This window comes from Macrotis lagotis, chromosome 4 (genome assembly GCF_037893015.1).
Source record: "Macrotis lagotis isolate mMagLag1 chromosome 4, bilby.v1.9.chrom.fasta, whole genome shotgun sequence".
Classification (NCBI taxonomy): domain Eukaryota; kingdom Metazoa; phylum Chordata; class Mammalia; order Peramelemorphia; family Peramelidae; genus Macrotis; species Macrotis lagotis.
This window is the reverse complement of record NC_133661.1, coordinates 267,995,419-268,018,656: the sequence shown is the minus strand read 5'-3', so window position 1 is coordinate 268,018,656 and position 23,238 is coordinate 267,995,419. Positions and strand designations below refer to the sequence as shown.

At 33.2% G+C, this 23,238-nt stretch overlaps 1 protein-coding gene across 4 annotated transcripts in view; it reads right to left on the bottom strand.

Moving 5' to 3' along the window:
• Window positions 1-23,238, bottom strand: part of SYNE2 (spectrin repeat containing nuclear envelope protein 2) — a 414,448-nt gene that overhangs the window by 63,650 nt on the left and 327,560 nt on the right. For all 4 annotated transcript variants that reach the window (XM_074235980.1, XM_074235979.1, XM_074235982.1 and 1 more), the window contains exons 90-99: window positions 21,767-21,937; window positions 20,732-20,862; window positions 18,688-18,892; window positions 13,215-13,394; window positions 12,368-12,487; window positions 8,147-8,301; window positions 7,903-8,047; window positions 7,123-7,217; window positions 4,656-4,890; window positions 2,467-2,661 (exon numbers count right to left, since the gene is read on the bottom strand). In XM_074235980.1, the coding sequence (XP_074092081.1) occupies window positions 2,467-2,661; window positions 4,656-4,890; window positions 7,123-7,217; window positions 7,903-8,047; window positions 8,147-8,301; window positions 12,368-12,487; window positions 13,215-13,394; window positions 18,688-18,892; window positions 20,732-20,862; window positions 21,767-21,937 (1,632 nt within the window). The remainder of the gene's footprint in view (window positions 1-2,466; window positions 2,662-4,655; window positions 4,891-7,122; window positions 7,218-7,902; window positions 8,048-8,146; window positions 8,302-12,367; window positions 12,488-13,214; window positions 13,395-18,687; window positions 18,893-20,731; window positions 20,863-21,766; window positions 21,938-23,238) is intronic.

Genomic DNA, 23,238 nt, shown 5'->3' with positions numbered 1-23,238 from the left:
AGTGAAGCTTATGGATCCCTTACTCAGAATAATGTTTTTAAAAAAGTAACATATATAGTTGCTGTAGTTGTTGTTGTTGTTTAATTACTTTTTCAGTGATATCTGACTCTTTGTGATACCATTTAAAAATGTTTTTGGTTAAAAAATATAAAAATATGTGTATACATATTATATATTTTTATAAATTAAACTAATGATATGGAAATATAGTTATCATAGTATTTTTAAAAAATACAAATTCACCGATTCTCAGTCAAGAACTCTTGTTAGAGGGGAAAGAGTTCTGGGATTAGGACCAAAAATTATAGAGATGAAAAACACTTCAGAATCCATCATGTCTCACACTTTCATTATACAGATGAAGAAATGGATCCAGAGAGGGGAAATAGTTTCTTGAGGTCAAATAGGAAGCAAATAGCGGAGCACAGAGTTGAACTTATTGTCCTTTAACTACAGATCCAATGTTCTTTTTACTGAATAATGTGATTTCCTAATCCCATATCAGTTAAAGGATTTGATTTCCAACCTTTATTTGTGTAATGTTTGAAAATTTATTTAGGTGAACATTTCTGGTTAAGATACAAAAGGTCTTATAGGAGTCCAATTTTCCCATAAAAAATCTGTAAATAAGAGAAAAATGATGAAGAAACCTAAAGAAAAATGGTATTTAATTCTTCTATTCAGTTCAGTATTGTCTAAGAAAACTGAATTGTCTTGAAAGAAAGAAAAACAAGATTGGGGGAAAACTGTAAAACTCAAATAATATCTTTAATAAAAATTCAAAAAGAAAGAAAGAAAGAAAGAAAGAAAGAAAGAAAGAAAGAAAGAAAGAAAGAAAGAAAGAAAGAAAAGAAAACTGAATAAAGAGATAAATTTTAGGGGTGGCCAGTTGGCATAGTGGATAGAACACCGGCCCTGGAGAGAAAGGTGGGGAGAGGGGAGGGAGAAGGAGGGAGAGAGAAGGAAAAAGAGAGGGAGAACAAGGGGGGGAGAGGGGGAGAGGGGGAGAGGGGGAGAGGGGGAGAGGGGGAGAGGGGGAGAGGGGGAGAGAGAGAAACTAGTTATTCTTAGGCAACATAGATACTTAATATACACATACCTAAAGTCGTAAGTACTTATAAGTACATAAAGGAAAAATAAGTATGGGTTATTTCCTCAAGGCTCTATTCTGGGTATTCTCCCTTGATACAAATTCCCTTTATTAGCTTCCTTAGAATCAATTATCATCTCTATGCAGATTATTATCAGATCTATTTATACAGCCCTCAAACTCTAAAACTTTTATGAAAATGATGTATATACTCAAGAGTATCCTTGATAAAAATGAGACAAAGAACAGAGAAACTTTTGGTGGCACTTTTCTGTAACTACTTCTTTATAGTTACACAACTGACTAAAGTAGAGAAGTTATAAGATTCTATTTTTCTTTTGATAGATTACAAAATCATCAGGCAAGAAGTCTCACATATGCTTCAAAATCATACAAAATCCCATCATAAACACAACCAAAGAAATAACTTTGTTAAATAAATCTCTATCTATTCATCAAGCAAGGTGCTAACAAAGTGATAATTATTCACAAAAGATACTTTTGTTAGATAGTTCCTCCCAGCATTAGGGAGATGTCCCATATAGGGAATAAATAAAAAGCAAATTCTCCTATTAAAACTGAAAGTCTCCTAATGTTCCTAGGTAGTCATAGATAGCAATGGCTTGATTTCATCAAGCTTTAGAATACCTACAAAAATATTAAATGATAATGTTTTTAACGCACTTTGCAAATATCTTAAAGCATTAAAAATGCTAGCTGTTATAGTCTCTTTTATTAAGATTTTTCTCACCATTGATACTGGAGAAAGAAGCTGAATTAAAAATACTTATCTGACCTTTTAGTGACATAAATTAATTTTGGATAAACAGATGGTTATGTGTACCCAAAATTGAGATTAGAATGGTTTGAAAGCACTGGTAAATTCTCCAAATGGCTCATATTTATATCATGAAAAGTCATGATATATTTAATTATATATTTTAAATCATATAAACAAATAAATAAAATATATAAAATTACAAGTACAAATATAACCACAGACCGTATAAATTTAGCATAAATAACCTGCAGCATTCTACCAAAAATGATTTATGAAATTGTTTCTGAAAGTCATATGACTGAAAAAATAAAAAAGGATTGACCAGTCATATAGCAACCAGAGGCAAAAGACAAATAGATGATTCAGGTACTTCAAGAAACAAAAGAAAGCCTCAAGTACATTTAGGTAATTCCTTTGTATAAATCCTATTCAGAAAAAAAGTCACCCAGAATGAAAGAGGAATTAGAATTCAAACTTATGGAAAGAATAGCCACACTGATGAAGTCATTGATCCTAAGATATCACAAAGCAGAAAAGAAATGAAATGCGCTTGAATTCTGTAGAATAAAAAAAATAAAATAATTGGATTGTTTACTTCTATGGTGCTTTGGAATTCTTTAGTCATTTCGGCTACTTGAAGTTGGCAATTCCTCCAGCCATCTTGCAATTTTCTGATTTCTCTGTCAATGGAATTCTTGGTCTCTAGATCAGCTACTGTCAGTAACTTTCTCCCTGCATCTAAGGTAAGTGCAAAGGTTGTTTGCCGTCTTTGAAGAAGTACTTCTTTGTTCTAAAAAGCAAAAAAAAAAAAAAAAAAAAAAAAAAAAAAAAAACATTTTTTGCTTAGATCAGTGAGTCTCCTAATATGAACTTCACATCTCTTGAGGTCCATGAATTCAAGAGATATCTATGAGATCAAAACTATCCTCATGATAATATTGTTATTTTTCCATTAAGATATTCATTTTTTCAACTAAATATATATGAGAAAAGAATTTCTTCATGTGCTTCAACTCAAATAATCTATTGTTATATTAAATAAAGAATTCTATTAAGACACATTTAAATAGATTTGAAAAAATGATGCAACTCTCCTCACTATATTTTTGTTTTAGAAAACAGTTATTTTTCACAAAAATTTATTTTAACAAGTAATTGATTTGTTAGTTATTTTAAAAGAATATTTTAAGAATGCAGAAGGCTTTATTTCTAATATTACAAATGTCAATAGATACCACTCACTTAAACACAAGCTCTTTCAAGAATGTAGAGGGATCCTCAATAACTTTTAAGAGTTGTAAGTTTGGTCACGAGACCAAAAAGTGTAAGAATCTCTCATTTAGATCTATGCCATGCCCAGAATTTGTGTGTTTGAATGAGAATCTGCCTTGTTGAACTGTTCTTAATTTTTTTTTAGGTTTTTTTTTTTGCAAGGCAAACGGGGTTAAGTGGCTTGCCCAAGGCCACACAGCTAGGTAATTATTAAGTGTCTGAGACCAGATTTGAACCCAGGTACTCCTGATTCCCAGGGCCAGTGCTTTATCCACTACGCCACCTAGCTACCCCCTGTTCTTAATTTTTAATAGTAAAAACACAAAGGAGAGGCAGAGAGCAAAAGATTCAACTGTGTGTGAATATTACACCTCCTTCTCATCATTTAAATAGGTGACCAAGTAGGGGCAAACTCTCAAGTGTATAACCCTTAAAGGAAATCTTTTTATTTCAATATAAAATCTGATCAGACAACAAAATTATTAAATGTTGTATGCCAGGCATTAATGATAAGCTCTGAGACTACAAAAAGTCAGCAAAAAAGATAGCCCCTGTCTTCAGGGAACTTATAAAAAGAAAATCTCAATTGTAGTTTGAAAAAAATCTAGAGAAATTAAAAATAGTCTTCAGAGTTTGAGGAATTAGAAGGGCATCAATAGAGGAGTTATTAGAAATTCATGGAAGCATCACCACAAACATGGGATCAGAGATGTCAACGATCTCTGATTATTCTGATCTAAGTGGTAGCCAACTCCTAATCCACAAAGTCAGGGTAGGTAAATTTTGTTTAACAATTTAGGATAATTTACCTAAAATAGAAAAGAAGAAAAATAAACAAAAGGGTTTGTTGGTCTGAGAGTGAAACTGGCAATGTTACCAGAAACATATTTTGTCTGTGAGTGACAGAATGTCACACTTAAGACCCCATTCATTCTATACTTTAATTATTCTCAAGTAATCTGGACAGTTTGCTCAGATTACATGGGAAGAAACAAATGTTGAAAAAGATAATAACTTGGGTGATGGCATATTTTCATTAATCCTGCTTTTGTGGAAGCTGAAGTGTAGGTTAAATATAACATTAAAAGTCTAAAGATGCTATGTGTTTCTAAAGATGTGATCATATATAAAGTTCTGAGGTTTTTTTGGGAAATAAGACTATTTTTTTGCTTTTTTCTATATTCCTGGCACTTAACACAGTAACTGACACATAGTAGGAATTTAATAAATACTTATTGAATTGTTCATTTTTATGAAACATCTAAGAATATTTTTGTTTAATTTATAAAAGATCTTATTTAGAATTTTATAATTCAAATATTGGATTGACTTTTTTAAAAAATTCTAGTACTTAAACAAGTATTTGGTTCAATTCTTTAAAGAAATCCATCCATTTTCCTATGATTTAGGTATAGTTTACTTTGTACCTTGGGATAATTCAAAATGGAAAGAAATAATTTAAAAATTCCTAAATTGAAAGCCTGCCCCTAAAGCATGTTCTGTCAGTGATACCTTGAGATCATGAATAAAACTTCTTATTTGGCAAAGACTGTAAGACTCTCTGCTCTTGACTGCAGACAGGAAATGGTCAGTATCAATAAGGAAGTGGGTTACATTCTGTAGAGAAGCATTGAAGTGTCGCCATTCTTTCACCCTCTCATTGATGGTGATCTTCCTCTGCTGAGCCCTTCGGGTAGCACCTTGCCACCGCTCTTTCAACATCGTGAGTTTCATAACAAATTCCGTCCTCAGAAAAGACAGAATATTCATTGAGTATTAACACAATATATTTTGACAACTTTATTTTCTCACTTGAAGGAAACTAATAGCAGTGTGATAACTTGAAGATGAGTTTGCTATTTGTCTAGGCAAAAATCTCAACAAGTCTGATAGTCTACAAGCCCTAGGAAAGTGCTTGAACAACAAAGTAACACATAGTTAAATGATTTGCAATAGGTTCAAGGGTAAGATTAGAAACCTGGTCTTCCCTAGTTTAAGCCGAACTTTCTATCCACTGGAACATACTCTCTCACTTATTTACATAAATCTGAAAAAGCTTAGCATCAAATATAATTTTAAAAAATGAACAGGAGGAGATGTTTGGGTTTATCTTGGTATTGTGCCAACATAGTGACAAACATTCACTAAAACAGAAGCTGCTTTAAAACAGTATGCTAAACCATGAATGATTATCACAATGATAAATGAGTTGAATGGAATACTGATGAATAGGTAGACATCCTGTAATGTAGTTAGTTGATTACTTGAGAGGGTCAGGCATTGTACGAAATCATCAAGAGTGTGCTTCCTGCAGTTCTATTATCTCAATTTCTTTTAAATAACATTTTCCATAATGGAATATGACTTTTCTTTATCATAGAAAAAATATATCTTAGTTTATCCTCCTGATCAGATAAAAAAATAATACTACCCCTTAGAGCATGAAGGGAATTTGATTTACTATAAAAATTAACAATTTCTCTCAGAGAGAGTTCAGAGAGAGCTACAAAGAGATTCAAAATGGGGGGAGGAAAAAAACCAGAAGTCAAAGGAAACAAGATTCAGCCTGCAGAAGAAAACACTCACAGCTGAAAATAATGTAGAAATGATTGTGCAGGATTTAGCTTCAGTATGAGACATTAATGTAAGTTTAATTATAAAGAAAAACTTGATAATAAGGTTTCAACACTAGGATATATATTCCCAAGGAGACCAATGGAACCATCATTATAGGACCTTTAAAATAATAGAGTGTTAACGGTCAGGGTGACAAATATGAATCTTAATCAAGAAAAGGGTATTGACTACTTGACCTGTAAAGGAGCCTTCAGTCCTATTATTCTAAATATATGCACTTTTGTGGGGAAGGGAGAAAGTAGGGAGCCCTCATGAATACATCCTATGAAGTGTATCCCTTGGTCCTTTTGCTGGCAGTTACAGTAGCTGTATTCAGGGGTTGGAGCTGAATCAAAGATCAGCCTTAGAGCCAAGAAGAAAGAGATGCTCACAGAAGACAAGTGTGACTACTCTGGTGCTCTTTCTCTTCCTATCTCCTAAGCAAGTCAGAATTTTGAAGACTTTCTGACTTCTGGTGGGAAGGTGGGGTGGGATTTCTTCTTCCTTGCACTCTGATAGCAATGGCAACTATGACTATACAACTACATCTCAGGAATTTAATTGACTCTTCTGCTTTGTATTTCTTTCCCAAATATCAGGTGATTAAATAATGATTCTTAGATACTTTCAGTCTTGTTAATTACTTCATAGGCTTGAGAAGTCTGAAGTCATTGGAGTTCCAATAGGACTACCAACCCCAACTGAAGTTTAAAGGAGAGTCTTAAACAGTCTCCATATGCTCAGAAGATATGATAAAAGAAGAAAAAAAGAGTCTCTCAGTTATCTCTTTAAAATCTAATGAATAAGCAAACATTGACTTTGTTCAACAGCTAATCTTCTGATGTGACTTTACCTTCCTGTGTCATTCCAAAGTCCTTTAGCAGTAGACACATATTGGAAGTTAGTCCAGAGAGTTCAGCTTACCTTCACACATGCTCTAAGGGGTATGTTCTAACCAGAATAAATTGAAGGGATCCCTATAACCTATGGAACTGAAGGACTTTATCTGCTTTTTTGTTAGTAACACTGAAATTCTACGTAGCACTTTTTAAAGGTGGTACTGGGGGATAAACCTCAGAATACAAGATTTTTGATAGTTACAATTCAAGTTCCATTGAACTGATCATTTTTCATAAAGTCATATACCCCACATATTCGTGTGAAAAGTATATAGAAACTTTAACAACTACAAGGGAATAAAAAGAAACTAGTTTTGCATACAAGAACTAAGGTATCCCCTTCCACAGAGTTCGTTATAACATTATATTTAGATCCAGACTTCATTAAGATTCACTTAAGTGCAAGTTCTTTACCTGCTGAATTACCATCATTATTTATGATTCCATATCAAAAAGCACCTTACCTCTTTTCTATTTCTGGTGTATCTAGAAGTTGGAGTGACTGGGTGACAAAATAATCAGCAATTGGCTGATTTACAGAAATCTCAGCTTGCAACATCTACAAATATTTCCAAATATAAATGTCAACATATTTCATTTTCTCAAATGAATATAAATTTTTACTATACTTTATTTAATAATTTGAAATTATTAACTATTAATCTGGCATTCTAAATAAAAACAAATATAATATCAAATTGAAACCCAAATAAAGCCATTAATTCTGAATAATTTATATTTTTATTTAGAACACAGGGGAAAAATAGCATTCACTATAAGAAAACTAGAATAATTGGTTGGCTCAATGTCTCCTAATTTACTTTCTGCTTATGTACTTGTTTTGTTGCTAATTATTTTTACTGATATAGTCATTCATTGTGTGTGTAAATCTAATTTAGCTATCCTTATGTTACATTATCTCATTTCTTTCCATGCCTCATTTTGGTCTCTTCCCCCAACATTTTTTTTGGGGGGGAATTTGAAGGGTAATGGGGTTAGTGATTTGACCAAGGTCGTATAGCCAGTAAGTAGCAAGTGTCTGAGGTCAGATTTGAACTTAGATCCTCCTGACTCTAGGGTCTTGCTCTATCTATTGTCCCACCTAGCTGCCTCCTTCCCCCCACCCCCCTTACAACACAAGTGTTTTGTCCCATTGATATGCCATAATTTATTTGACTAGTTTAAGCTGTTACCTATTATACCTGTTATCTCCTATGGGAGGGAAAGAGGTTTGCTGATCTTACCTCAAATGTTTTCTGCTGCTCTAGAAGATCCTCAAGTCTACCAGTCAAGTTCATTTTCAGACACTCTTCTATCTTCTCCAAAAACTGTATCCATTTTTCAAATTTGTGAAGGAATTTTTCATTGAATTCAGTTCCCTGAAGTTCACTACAAGTTAAACAGGATCATGTATAAAGGATGTTACAAAGAATGGTCCATTTATTTTTCCTTAATGGATATAATATAGTATTGATGTATTTTTCTAACCTGCACTTCTCCAGAGCTGTGGCAGTTGCCTGAGTCCACTTTCGATTCAGATTTTGTAGTGTCTTTATATCTATGTCACTAAGCGGCAGTTTGAAGCTCACTTCATTCAAATGTTCCATGTCAGGAGACAGTGCTGTTAATTCTAACATGTGATTCTGTTCAAAGGGGAAGGGGGTAACAGAACAAAACAAAATCTCAATTTCTTCTTGATCAGACATTTAAATGTGCTCCAAGTTTAGAGTCAAAAGAAAATTTAGACATTATTGAGTGATGTCAAAATCAAACAGAAACACTAAACCATACATATAGATCCTTGAGGACTGTAAATTGACTTAGAAAACCACAAAGTAACATTATTTCTATTCTATTTATTTTGTTAGATATTTCCCAATTACACTTGTGCCAAACCACATATTTGACACCTCTGATATAGACAAATTCCTGACATTTTACAGGTGAGAAAACAGAGTGCCAGAGTTTCAGCCACTTTTTTAAAGTCTCAAAATTACTTAGTGGCAGACTCAGAATAAGAAACTCAAGGCTCTTGGCTCTTAAGTCATTGATTGTGAAACAGTATTTAGCCACACATTCAAATGGTCTAAGAGTGAAACTGGCAATGTTACCAGAAACATATTTTGTCTGTGAGTGACAGAATGTCACACTTAAGACCCCATTCATTCTATACTTTAATTATTCTCAAGTAATCTGGACAGTTTGCTCAGATTACATGGGAAGAAACAAATGTTGAAAAAGATAATAACTGGGTGATGGCATATTTTCATTAATCCTGCTTTTGTGGAAGCTGAAGCTGGTGGATGCTCTGAGCTTGTTACTTCTGAGCTGCAATAGAGATAAAGTTTATCCAGTGTCTATGATAAGTCTTTCAATAATATGGTGAATTCCTGGATTGGAAGGACACCAGGCTAGTTAAGGAAAGTAAAGGGTCAAGGTCAAACTACCATGCTGATCAGTAGTGGGATTGGACTCATGAGTGACTGCTGCATTTCCAACCTGGAAACCGAGGGAGAGAGAGAGAGAGAGAGAGAGAGAGAGAGAGAGAGAGAGGCAATCAATCAGATGAGATAGATAGATAGATAGATAGATAGATAGATAGATAGATAGATAGATAGATAGATAGATAAAAAAGACAGAAAGACAGACAGAGAGAGAGATATAAGGGGACACAGAGAGATAGAGAGATGGGAGACAGAGACAGAGAGAGAGATAGAGACAGACGACAGAGTTGGGAAGAGGGAAGGAGAAAGAAGAACAGGAAATGGAAAAGATAATAGCTATCATTGGTTGAGTGAAACAATTTATAAATGATTTTAAATTCCAAAGACACAAAATTATTATCTCCTTAACCCTGGCATAAATGGCATTATTTTACTTTGTTTTATGAGCATGGCTATTAGTGTACACTATAACAGTTTTCTCATTTGAAAAAATGACCTTAGTACCACCTCATACATATTAGAATGGCAAATATATGACAGAAAAGGAAGATGATAAATGTTGGAGCAGATACCGGTAGAGTTGTAAACTGATCCAACCATTCTGGAGAGCAATTTGATACTATACCCAAAGATCTATAAAACTGTGCATACCCTTTGGCCCAATAATACTATTCTTAGGTCTGTATCCCAAAATGATCATTAAAAAAAAAAAGAGAGAGAGAGAAAAAGGACCCACATGTGCAAAAATATTTAAAACAGTTCTTTTTTTATGGTGGTAAAGAACTGGAAATTGAGGGGATGCCTATTAATTGGGGAATGACTGAACAAGTTTTAATAGGAAATGATGAGTAGGCTGATTTTAGAAAAACTTGGAAATGTTGAATGAAATAAGCAGAACTAGGAGAACATTGTACACAGCAACAACATACAATGATCAATCATAATAAATTTAGTTCTTCTTAGAAATACAAACAATGCAATATAATTCAGACAATTCCAAAAGGCTCATGATGGAAAATTCCATCCATATCCAGAAAAAAAAAGCTATGAAGTCTGAATGAGGGTAAATTGAAGCATACTATATTCACTTTTTTATTCCCCACCTCCTTTCTCATGGTTTTGCCCTTTTCCTCTCTAATTCTTCTTTTATAACATGACTAGTATGTTTATCATGCTTGTAAATGTTTAACTTAAATCAGATTGTTTGCTGTCTTGGGGATGGGGGACAGAGAAAAACTTGGAATTCAAAATCATACAAAAATGAATGTTGAAAACTATCTTTACATGTAATTGGAAAAAATAAAATTCTAATAAATGGGGGAAAATGACCCATAAGGACCTTTATAGCTTTTTATATTCCTAAAATTTTTCTAGTACAACTTGGTATATGCATGTTGAAAGTAAAAAATGAAACACTCTCGAGGGCTGTTCTCAACTTTGTCAATAGTTTGCCTTCAAAATTTGACCTTCAACATAAAATTAGCAAGCATGTCCTTTAGCTTAGCCATGTATCATATAAAATGATCTTTGAAAAATCAATAGAAAAATCATGAGAATTACTATAGTAAAACTTGGGTAAAATCTGGCTAAAAGCCTCAGTTAATTATCAAATTAATTTAATAATGAATTTTTGTAGTTAATCTTGAAATAATATTCAAAATAGAATCAATATTTTTGAAATGTTCATTTTTGAAATAATTAATTTCTTAATGTAGCCTAAGTTAGATCAAAAGAAGCATGTTACCAAGAAATAAATGCATTAAGAATGTTTATATTTATATATATGCAATTATACATATTATATATTTATATATGCACATATATATTAAAATCCAGTACATAGAGAGAGAGAGAGAGATGTATGCATGGATGTGTGTATATGTATATGTGTATATACATATACACACACATCTAGATCTTTTTATATAAGGGTACAATGGAAAAAAATAGTGGGTTTGGAGTCATAGATCCTGAGTTCAAATCATTTAACCTCTCTAAGTGTCAGTTTCCCCAAGTGAATTCAATGACCATTAAGTTCTCTTCCATCTCTAAATCTATGATCTCAAATTCAACTCCTTTACTTTCAACATAGGTTCAGAGATTTAGATGTGGAAGGGATGCTTAAGATTACCAGGAGAATTAGGATTCAAATATAGAGCTTGAATCTCAGTGTATGACTCTTTCTACTATGCCATTTACTCCCTGCATGCTACAGTCCTCTGCAATGAGAATTCAGGTTTAAAATAATGACTTAGACACTGAATTCAGGAGGCTGAATCCTCACACAAAATTTCAATTATGTTTGTTAACAGAGCAATGATCAAAGCAGGAAAATAGACCAACATATTTTAGAATGATTTTCAACAAAGTTAGATTCCCCCCCAAGATTTAAGGAAACAGAATCTTAGGAGGTGCTGAAAATTCATGAACTTCTCAGTACCTGATAGTCCATGGTAGATGTTATATAGAATGAAGGCAGACCAACAAAACAATATACACAATGATTATAAGGATATAAAAAGAAAGAATGAAAGCAAAATAAGTCTGAACATTATAATTCTAATGACCAAGGCTGGACCAGTGGAAGAGCTGAGAAAATGTTCTTTCCCTGTGAATAAAGTACAGAACACCTTTTGCAAGACTTAATTGATAAATCAGTTTTCTAGCCCAATGGAAATATGCAGTTCAAATTTTAGTAACTTGACTACCTTAGGGGACCTCAATGTAACATAAGAAATAGCTTAGCAATAGTATACCTTAGTTCCTATTCAATTAACCGAAATGCTCTGATTAGTCCAGGTAATTGAATTTGTTGAATGATTGATGAGTAATAATAAACTACTATTTTCTAAAGTTTTGTTGATAATCATTCTAAAATATATCAGTTTACTTCTTTAATTTGGTAAAATGTGGTTACACTTTGATTTAAATGGGCATATTTTACATGATTGCACTTTTGAATAATATCAATCTGAATTCATGGGATCACCTCAGGGAGTCATTATTTGCACTAATTGGGACCTAGCTATATAGAATTTTCAGTTTTACAAGTCCAGGGCAGATCAGTGACTTCTCATTCAAGAATTATTGAGTTCTAACCCCAATTTAAGCTTTAGAGAAAATTTGGATAAGAACAACATAAAAATATCTATTCTCAAAAGTTATCACTCTGATTGCATACCAGCCCTACAAAGCAATAGAACTAATCATCTCTTTATCCTACTGATATCCCAAGTTCTTAGAAAGATGTCAGGTTTGACTATACCAGGAAAAATTCTGTATTGTCTTCTCTTCCCTGTAAGTCCAAGGTCTCTATCAGATGTTTGACACTGCATTCCAAAGATTCTAATTGGTCCCTGAAGTCCTTCAGTTGGGAAAGAACATGCTAAAACAAGACATATATTTTCATTAGAAACAAAAGATGCATATTTTATGAGAAGAGAAAAATAAAGTATTAAATCTAAACTAGTAGTTTCTGTATTTGATAGTTATTTATACCCTACCTGCTTCCAAAAATTTTATTTTATTCATGTATTTGTACATATATATGAAGGTGATATATATTAATATATATTGATATGTATCAAAATAAATCAACATAAATTAAACATGTTTAAAAAGCTGATGATGACTTTGTATACTTGGTGCTGTAAACTACATCCTAGTTTGTATCTTTGACATTTGTCTTTGGCATTTATTCCTGATTTATGGTGAACAGAAAGGATCAAGGGAAGTACCTGTGGTGTGTATTGGAATCTATGTGTTCTAGTATATTGTTTGTTGGGTTTTGCATAATTTGCATAATTTTGCATAATTGCCACTGAAGGCTCAGCAACAAGTTAATAAAGAAAACACCAGGTAATTTGCATAATTCTACTACTTTTAAAATACTAATATTCCTGGAATAACTTATTCAGGAGAATGTACTCTTTTAAACCATTCCATATAATGAAAAGGAGAAACTTTCCATACAACATGCTAGTGATATAGGAAATTAGTTGGACTTCAGCTTTATAAATTCAGGTGGAACAGAGTCCAAGGACAGAAAGATCCCTTGAAAGTGTTTGAGATCATAAGATCAAGACCATGCTGAAAGTTAATTTGAGCTGTACCTCAAACTCATTTGACTTCATAAGCAGCATTTTTTCCAGATAAGAAATCCTCTGAAGTGAAGAAGATTGACTGGAAACAACATCTTCCTTGACAGGACTTGCTTGCTCCAGTTTTGGGCCAATGGTTGCTGAATTCTGAAGAAAGGTTTCTTTTACATTCTCTAGGTCATGGTGCAAGTTCTGAAAAGAAGAAAGTTGAAAAACAACAATTTTCCCCTACTATCCATTAACATTTTACACTTGTTAGTCTTCTTTAAAACATGTAAGTCATTGCAACCCACACAGCTAAGATTCATTAACTATGTGGTTTGGCAGGTAGCTCCCTTGAGAGATTGTTGTGAAATCAGTTATTCCAAGTCAAATAATAACTAAAGCTTCCTTTGGACCAAGAGAGTAGAGGCATTTAGTTAATAGAAACTGCTGCATCAATTTTCAACATTATCTCAATGGTCAGTATAACCCTCCCTCACTGAGGTATTTTAATATAAACAAATGTATATGAAGAGCCTACACAGTCCCACTAGTTAAGATGACAAGATATTTCAGGAGCCCTTGGGTAAGTACTCTGAAACTTCTGGCAAAAGAATGCAGGACTTAATTAGTAAGGGGAAAAAAAGGATCCTTTTAATTAGACAAAAATTTGAGCCAAAACTTAACTAGATAATAGTTTGTCTTCCCTTTGAATAACACATATGAGTTTAGAGATATGGACATTTTTGAGGCTTCATAACAATTCAAATAAATTTGAAATATATTCTTTACTAGTAATTATAAAATTATAGGGCAAGCTATACAAGAAAATATACTGCTCTGAGCAGTGTACTCACGATATTCTCAGAACCAGTGGTTATATTAACATAGGCACAAACACACAGTAACTCTCAAAAACAAACATTTAACATTTCACTGATTCCACGTGCTAGTCTCATACAGTCTAGACATAGTACTTTAAAATAGAGGCATTGAAAAGGAGTTGAGCTTTTCTCACGGTGATGTTAATAGTTCATGACCATTTATAACTCCTGGAATTTTATATTTAGTGTTAAAGTGTTATCCTAGGATTTTGCAGAATGCTTTAACCATAGTTCATAATGAACTTTAAGGACTTGTCATCACTTGTCATGATGTTGGCACTTCCTTCACCAACTCTACAATGTAGATTTTTATAAAGTATTGCTGTGGCAAAAAAAAAAAGAAAGAAAATGACTTTGAAGTCAACCAGGTGAGGAGCCTCTCATCACTTGGTCCTTGGATGAAGAACAAATTGTCTATCACTGGCCCACACTCTAAACCCTTCTAGTTTTAGTACTTGTGAGAGTCTGTTCTACTGGAAAAAAAGACTGTAGGATCATGTCCATACAATGATAGTGCATGGGATTAAGACTGAAGTGAAGGGTCTTGCACATAGTAGGATTTTAAAAAACAACTGCTATATTTCTCTCTTTTTTGGCAGAGTGAAGGTTCTTGGAGGGAAGAATGTTGTATGTGCTATCAGAGAAGATCACTGTATTAGTTGTTTTGACTGAACTATTTTTCTTCAATAGAAGTGAAAGTTCAATACCAGAGTAGAGGAGTTCTGGAAAAGATCATGATGTGAAAACAAAATGCATTAATATAATATAATATTTTTTAAAAATGGAACAAAAATGGAAAAAAAAGTTTATTGACCTGACAATTGGGAAAACAAAATCTCAATCTTTTGCCTCCTTACTAAACTCCAAAACATTATCAACTTGCTTGGACACTCCTTTTTCCCCCCTCCCTTTTTTGTGAGGCAATGGGGTTAAGTGACTTGCCCAAGATCATGCAGCTAGTAAGTATCAAGTACATGACATCATATTTGAACTCAGGTCCTCTTGATTCCAAGCTCTATTCATTTCACCATCTTAATTGCACTGTGACTCAGCCACTCTTTCTATTGACTGAATTTTTCAATATTCTTTTCTCCCTTATTCCTTTCTCTCTCCTTTCCTCTCTCTCTCTCTCTCTCTCTCTCACACACACACACACACACACACACACACGCATTTTTCCTGTCTTCTGCTAGTTTTTTTAAATTGGATTGTCACTCCATCTCATATCTATGAGAATCCTACTCATTCCTCATCATTTAGTGCCCCTCCCCAATTGTGATCTTTCACTTAAATTCTGTGTGACCTTGAGAACATTAGTCAACTTTTCTGACTTCAGTTTTTCCAGGGCATTTGAACATTTACAGAATAGTACAATATTTATAGTACAAAACTTCTGAACATTTGGAAGAGTGCTCTGACACTTCAAGAAAATCAAAGGACTTCATGCTTCTTCCCACTCTCAATTTGAACACAGATAGACTCATTGAAGAGCTAAGTGTGTGTAACTAAGGGCAAGTCAAGAAACATTTATTAAGGACTGGGGATACAAATAAAATCAAAAGAAAATAATAACAGTGGCAATGATGATAATAATAACTAAGCACCTAATAAATATTCTCATTTGATCCTCATAACAATGCTTGGAGGTGTTGTTGTTCAAGCATGTGTGTGTATGTGTGTATATAGGTGTGTATATATATATATATATATATATATATATATATATATATATATATATATATATAAATGTGAAATGTGTGTGTGTGTGTGTGTGTGTGTGTGTGTGTGATTATCCGTGATCCTGTTTGGAGTTTTCTTGATGGGTATACCATTTCCTTCTCCATCTCATTTTACAGATGAGGAAACTGAAACAAACAGAAGTTAAGTGGCTTGCTCAGGATCACAAAGGTAGTTAGTATCTTAAGTCAAATTTAAATCTGCTTCTAGAACCAACACTCTTCCATAGTGCCATCAAGTTGCCTCTATGCCATACAAAATTTGATTTTACATTAAAATCCATCCCTAGTTAAAGGGCTATAAAGAACAAAGCAGGAGGCCTATTTTGATGACCACCCCCTCCCCACAATAGATGATATCTCAGTTCCTTTTCTAAGCTCCAGATCTATGAGAATCTTTGATATTCATGATTTATTAAGTTTCTCTTATATTTATTATAAGGAAAATAAAGTGAAATGACTTGCCCAGGGTCACACAGCTACTAGATATCTGAGGCCAGATTTGAACTCAAGAAGATAAGTCATCCTGTATCCAGGCCTGGCATTCTATCCACTCACTGAACCACCTAGCTGCCTTACAAAAAGCAAAACTGGTTCATCATAAACATCATAAACGTCTTAAATCACCTTGAGTTTTGGCACTATCCCTTCCTTCCAATCCCTCATGGTCTTTTCCAATCTCTTTTGGATTAGACCTTTCCCCATAAGCATGTGAGCTCCCTAAGGGACTTTCTTTTACATATAGTATATACGAAGAGTTTAATAGATGTTTGCTGACTTGTTCTTAGTTTCTCAAATGTTTGTTTCCATTTTCACCTGAACTCTCCATGTCTTGATAATGGGAAAACACTTGCTTTTCTTGAAGTCTCCTAGGCACTTAATAGACACTTAGTATTGTAAGTGTTCAGAAGTTTTATTTTTTTCTGAGTCTCTTGTTTACTCAAGCCTGATTTAGAAAAGAGTGGGGAAGATAAGCTTTCTAAGATCTCTGGACAAAATTTTTTTAACATTAAGCAAAATGAGGCAGCACAGTTCCTAATTATACACTCGCAAATCACACACAGATTCATTCCAATTATTCCTCTTTTCCATTTCTAAAATAACTCATTGATAGAGCAGAACAAAACAAAATTATCATTAAAAGATGCTGAGTACCCACAGGAAATATGTGACTGTTACCAGACTCTAAGGTGCTTGAAGTATTTGTATAGGCATGAATTAACTTAAAACCTTTGAAATGAAAAATCAGTAGAACTGATTTTTGAAATTAAAAATAAGTAGAAATAATTTTTGAAATTAAACTTTTGAAATGAAAAATCAGTAGAACTGACCCTATTCCATGTGTGTCAATAAACTTTGGTTCAACCTTGGTTTCTAAACAAAAGTATTCACAAATACTAAGTCTAGTTACTGGGGACTAGCTTGATGAACAAAAAAGAGAGATCTCTGTAGGTGTGGATAAGAGAAACATGCAAAAAATCTTTTTCAGACTATATTTGCTACAGCTGTCCTATCCAAACAAATTTAGCTAGTTCACTGAATACTAGAGTAAATGAGAATGTCATGGCTGCCTGGAAGATGAAGATGATGATGATGATGATGATGATGATGATAGTAGTAGTAATGATGGTAGCTAGCATTTATAGATAGGTTTGCCAAGTCCTATCTCACTTGGTTCTCACAACAGGTCTATGAGGCAAGTTTATTATTCTCATTTTATAGCAGCCACACCTTGAATGACTTGCTGTGAGTCACATAGGAAGAAATATAGGTGAAAGTAATGAATTCAAACCTTCCTAACCAAAAAGCCAACACTCTACCTACTGTGTTACCTAACTGTACACTTCACAAAAACATGTTGAGATGATTATCTATGCCAAGAGCAAATGGGAAAGAAGTATTCAATGATGTGTTGTTCTTTTTCTCCTCCCCCACAAGATATAATTGGTCTGCTTGAAATCTGTTTTTATCTGCCTATGTCTGCTATTGCCATGAATCTGCACTGAAATATCTTCATTAATTTCAAAACATTAGGTCTTGTATCCTCTGCTAGCCTTTTGTCCTATTGATTGATACTAGAAGCAGCATTCCTAATACATTGTTTTCATCCTTCCATATATCCTACAGTTTCCTTTCTCCATGAAGCTCTTTCTCCATTCCCTGTTGATCTGTTTCTAATCGCACCATTATTCATTGTTCATAGCAATATCTTGGAGACAGACTATTAAAATTGCCTTGTATTAGTATTTTGTGATTTCTAAATATATGTATGCATATATATATGGAGAGAGGGAAAACTCCTTATACTTTTAAATCCTCCATACATTAGAATTCAATAAATAGTGGTTGAATTAAATCTCTATCCTGAATCTAATCTCTTTCTGGGTTTTTGTGGCTTAATACACACACACACACACACACACACACACACACACACACAGAGTTAGCAAGGGTAGTCAGTTTTCTGTTTAAAAATACCTCATTTCAAGGCAGCTAGGTGATGCAGTGGATAGAACACTGGCCCTGGAGTCAGGAGGACCTGAATTCAAAACCGGCCTCAGACACATGGGCAAGTCACTTAACCCCACTACCTTAAATAAATAAAATTTTTTAAAAACCCAATATCTCACTTCATTTACTGAACTCTTATCAATGGATGTACAACACAAGAAACATTAATAAACAAAACACAAGTCTTTCACCAAAGGTACTTTAAGATTACTCAATCTTTCCTCTTCCAATAAAGAAACAGTGATCCACACAGATTTCATTACAAGTTAGTCAATGAAAGAATACAAACTAGAACCCAGGTCTCCTGATCATAGTATAGTATTCTTCTTCTGCTCATGACTAAGCAAAAGGAAGGGAAGAGTCTGTACCTACCTTTGCATTCTTTAGGGCCTGAATTAGGTTCTCAGTCAGGTTGTCTCCAGACATATTAATGTTCAAAATGTGTTTAAACTTCTCTTCAAGCTGTTCTAGTTTAGCTGTTCCTTCAGCATGGGCAATAGTGTAAGACTCCCAAAGCTGTAACATACTTTGGGCTGATTGCAACTGATCTGCAATTTCATGATTCACTAGAGTCCACCTGTCAACAAACAAATAAATGGGAGGTTCTTTTTATTCCAATTTTTGTAATCTGGACTCACCAATTGAAAGTGGAAAGTGGAATGATAATTGTTATTTCCAATAATGATGGAACTGAAAGCCAAACATACCTGAGAATTCTTTAATTAGTTCTAAACTGTGATTCTTTAATTTAAAACACAAACCTATATCACTGAAAGATACATGGAGAAGGCCAATTAGTATCTCTTGAAAATATCTGTAGGTATTTATCTTATCTCTGATAAGAGTCTTATATTCAAGTTAACTGATTCAAATATATACAAATAAGAGACATTCCTCAAAAGATAAAATGTCAAAGGATATGAACAGGCAATGCTTAAAGAAAGAAATCTAATTCAAATTATTAAATGAAATTAAAATTAACTCTGAGGTTCTACCTCATAACTGTCAGCATTGAAAGGTTGAAGAAAAAGGAAAAAGATGAATTTTGGAGGGTGTGGGAAGACAGACACACTAATACACCACTGGTAGAGAAGTGAATTGGTTCAATTATTCTAGAAAGCTATGGAACTATGCCAACAAAATCATGAAATTTGTAAACCATTTGGTCTAGCACAGAGGGATTGAAGACCATATGTACAACAATGTGTATAGCAATAATTTTATTTTGATAATGATTTTTAAAAATTTAAATATTTTGTTTATTTGTTTTTCCAACTACATGCAATGGTAGCTTTACCAATTAATTTTTTTTTTTGCAAAGTTTTGAGTTTTACATTTTTCTCCCTTCCTCCCCTTTCTCCCTCCTCCTCCTCACAGTAATCTGATATAGGCTTTACATTTATAATCAAAAAGCAACAATTTTAGTTAAAGCAAAGAATTGGAAAATAAGGGAGGTGGTGAGGTACTTATCAAGTAGGGAATGGCTAAACAACTTCTGATATATAAATATAATGGAAAAGTATTGTGCTGTAAAAAATGATGAAAAGAGACATTTCTTAGAAATCTGGGAAGACTTCTAGGGGTTGATGCAGAATAAAGTGAAAATATTCCAGTGAAAAATTTATACAACAATAACATGGTAAAGAAAAAAACAACTTTGAATGACTTAAGAATTATATTCAATTCAATGACCAACCACAATTCCAGAGAACCAGTAATGACATATGCTGCCACCCTCCTGTCAGAGATAATGCACTCAAGGTGAATAATAATTCAGAGCATACTGAGATAGGGGCAATGTAGGAATTTATTTTTCTTGACTATGCATATTTGTTACAAAGATTTTTTTTTCCTAATTGAGGAGTGGAAGTCAGTAGGGATATTGGAGCTAGTCATCAGGTTGATTGGGGGAAAAGGGGAAAGGAAAAAAGTTCAAAAATTCATAGAAAAGAACAGGAAAAAAGGCTAGGAGGAAACACAGTCAAGCAGGACAGCTTTGAAAGTTATGCGATTAATTTAATAAAATAAAAGGGAAAAACATGCAATAGAGATGTATGATTTCATACATAATCCTCTGTTCTATTTTGCATATGGAAATGCTCATTGCATTAGGGCTTACATTTTAAAAAATAAAATTTCTATAACTTCTATTTGCTTTTATCCTAACTTTGATCAGAACAATTTCTATTTTACCCAAGACTGCCAGGAGACAGACTATATCTTCTATCACATTATATAATTTTTTAGGCAGAAAGCTTCTTCAAAGTAGAAGATATAGGAAGAGTGAAAACTCAGACATCTCAGAAAAATGTCTGTTAAAATGTTATGGCTATTAGGCATTATTCTATTGTCCATAAAACCTCATTTATAAACTAGCAAATTAGAGAGATACCCACTGAATTTATCCTAAATGTACCTTGTATGTGCTTCTTGATACTTCTGTTCAATTATCTCAGTAACGGAAGGACAATAGTCTTTGAGTTTACTAATAGCATTCTGGAGTTTGCTCCAATTTCCTTCACTGCTCTCTGCTTCATCTTGAAGAAGCTAAGAAAAAATAGGAATAGGAATTAAATAGGAATAAACACAATTCAATCTACTATGTAAGGGGAAGTTCGTCAATATAACTAGATTCCAGTGAAAGTAAAAAGCATTCAAAGACTAAAAAGTGGTAAACAGGAATTCCAAATCTATAGTTTTACAGAACTTAAAGAATTATATAATTTAAATTTGAGGGAACCTCAGAGATCAGTTAGTCTAACCTTAATAAGAATTCCTCACAATTCCATCTATGATAGGGAACTGTTACTTCTTTATATATCCCATTCTAAATTTAGACTGTATTCACGTAAAGAAATGTCCCCTTACAAATTATTTTGTGATACATTGCAGTAGAAAAACTCTCTCTTATGCTGATCTCCGCTTATCATCTATAAATGCTACCTGAGGCATAGAATGATGAAAAAACTTACCCATGGTCACATAACTGGTATGTATTAAAGGAAGGACAAAACCCAGGTCTTTCTGATTCCAATTTTGAACCTCTTTCCTATCCACTATTTTTAACTAGTCCCAGGCCACTAAACCATGTGGCACAAAACAGTATCTCATTCATCCAAGTCATCTTGCCATTCTCCCTACTGTTTTTTCTTCTCGTGTTCTGGGAGGAATAATCAATCATTAATATCTATTCCATGTTGCTTCTTTAAATTTAAAGAATTAATAATTTAATTAAATGATGACTAATTTTAATACATTTAAATAATTATGTATAAATATTTAAATGTTGATGTCAATAGTTTGATTCAATTACTCATGTAGAATGTTAGCTGAACATTTCTAGGAAGCTGTCTGAAGCATTATTTTCTATGTGTTAGAGACAAGATAAAAGAGACTGCCCAATACTGTTTCCATCTAAGTTTTCTTTCTCTGACCTGCTGCAAATACTTACCTGAAGGTTCTTCACTTGACATCTCAAAGCTTCCAGAGTTAACATAGCAGGCTTGCTGTGCTCCAAGCAGTACCAGAATCGGATAGTCAACATGTTCACTTCCTCAAAGAGTTTATCATAACCCTTTCCTTGCTGTAATATTGACTGCATGGAAGTTTTGAGTTGGTTGACCTAGAGGAAAGGAAGGAACAGATTGATTTAGAAATAGGTTCACATTCTTTCATTACTTTATTTTTTCCCAGGTTTGTACTTTTACTATTAGCATCAATTTTAGGATATTTCTTTGGATGAAGTGCTTATGCACAAACTAAGCACTATTACATACCAAGTAGAGAATAAAACAAGACAAAATATTTGAGATGGTATCTGAAGTATTGAAGTTAGGTTAATTATAGTAGCAATTAAATTAATTATTTTAGTAATTAAATTAATTATAGTTAATTATAGTAGCAAATAAGTAGTTCATACTGATATAATATTTTAGGTTTGCAAAGTGTGATAAGTACAGAATTATAAGCTAAAAATTTATTTAAAATATCATCTTACTACAATGCCTTACCATGAAGACCCTGACTTATTGAAAGTTGTGCCATAAAGCAACTTTTGACACATAACATCAAACTAGAAGGGTCTTTGATATGGACTGGGAGATAAGGCTATTTTTAGAAGATCAATCTAGAAGGCTGGCCACTAGGAACACACACAATATTCTACTAAAGCATGGAGGTGCTTTGATCTGCACTGTAGGAGGGAAACCACACCAATGAATTAAAGATCTCTGTAATTTACCCAGTTCATATAGCATACCAGCTTTTAAAAAAATGTTTATTTGATTGCCCCTACTTCATAAGAAGTCTCTTGTAATAAAATAAAACAACTAAGCAAAACAGTGATTATCTGAAAGTATATGCAACATACTACATATTTAGCTCCAACTTCTTTATTTTTAATTAGTTTTTTAAATAAACAGAAGTATATTTTCTCTCCTTGTCATTCCCTACCCAATTGAAAAAATGAAAATAACATATATAATATGTATATACTATGTATATATATATATATATATATATATATATACATATATACATATATATATCATTCTGTACCCTAAATCTGCTATCTCTGTGTCAGAAGGTATATAATATTATTTTATCTTCAGTCCTGGAAGGATATCATGTCCATCATTGTTCTTACAGTTTTCAAAGTTGTTTGTATTTATAGTGTTGTTGCTATTGTGAAAACTGTTTCGCTGGTTCTGCTTACTTAGCTTTTTATCAAACCCATAATTTTCTGAAATCACTTAAGTCCATCATTTCTTATTAGCATGATATGATTTTTATCATGTTCATATAACATACCCTATTCATCCATTATATCTAACTGTTCCCAAGCTACCAGACCATGCTTTACATTACAACATTCCCTTCCTATTTATCGATTCAGGACATCTTGTCATCTGTCCTACTATTCTG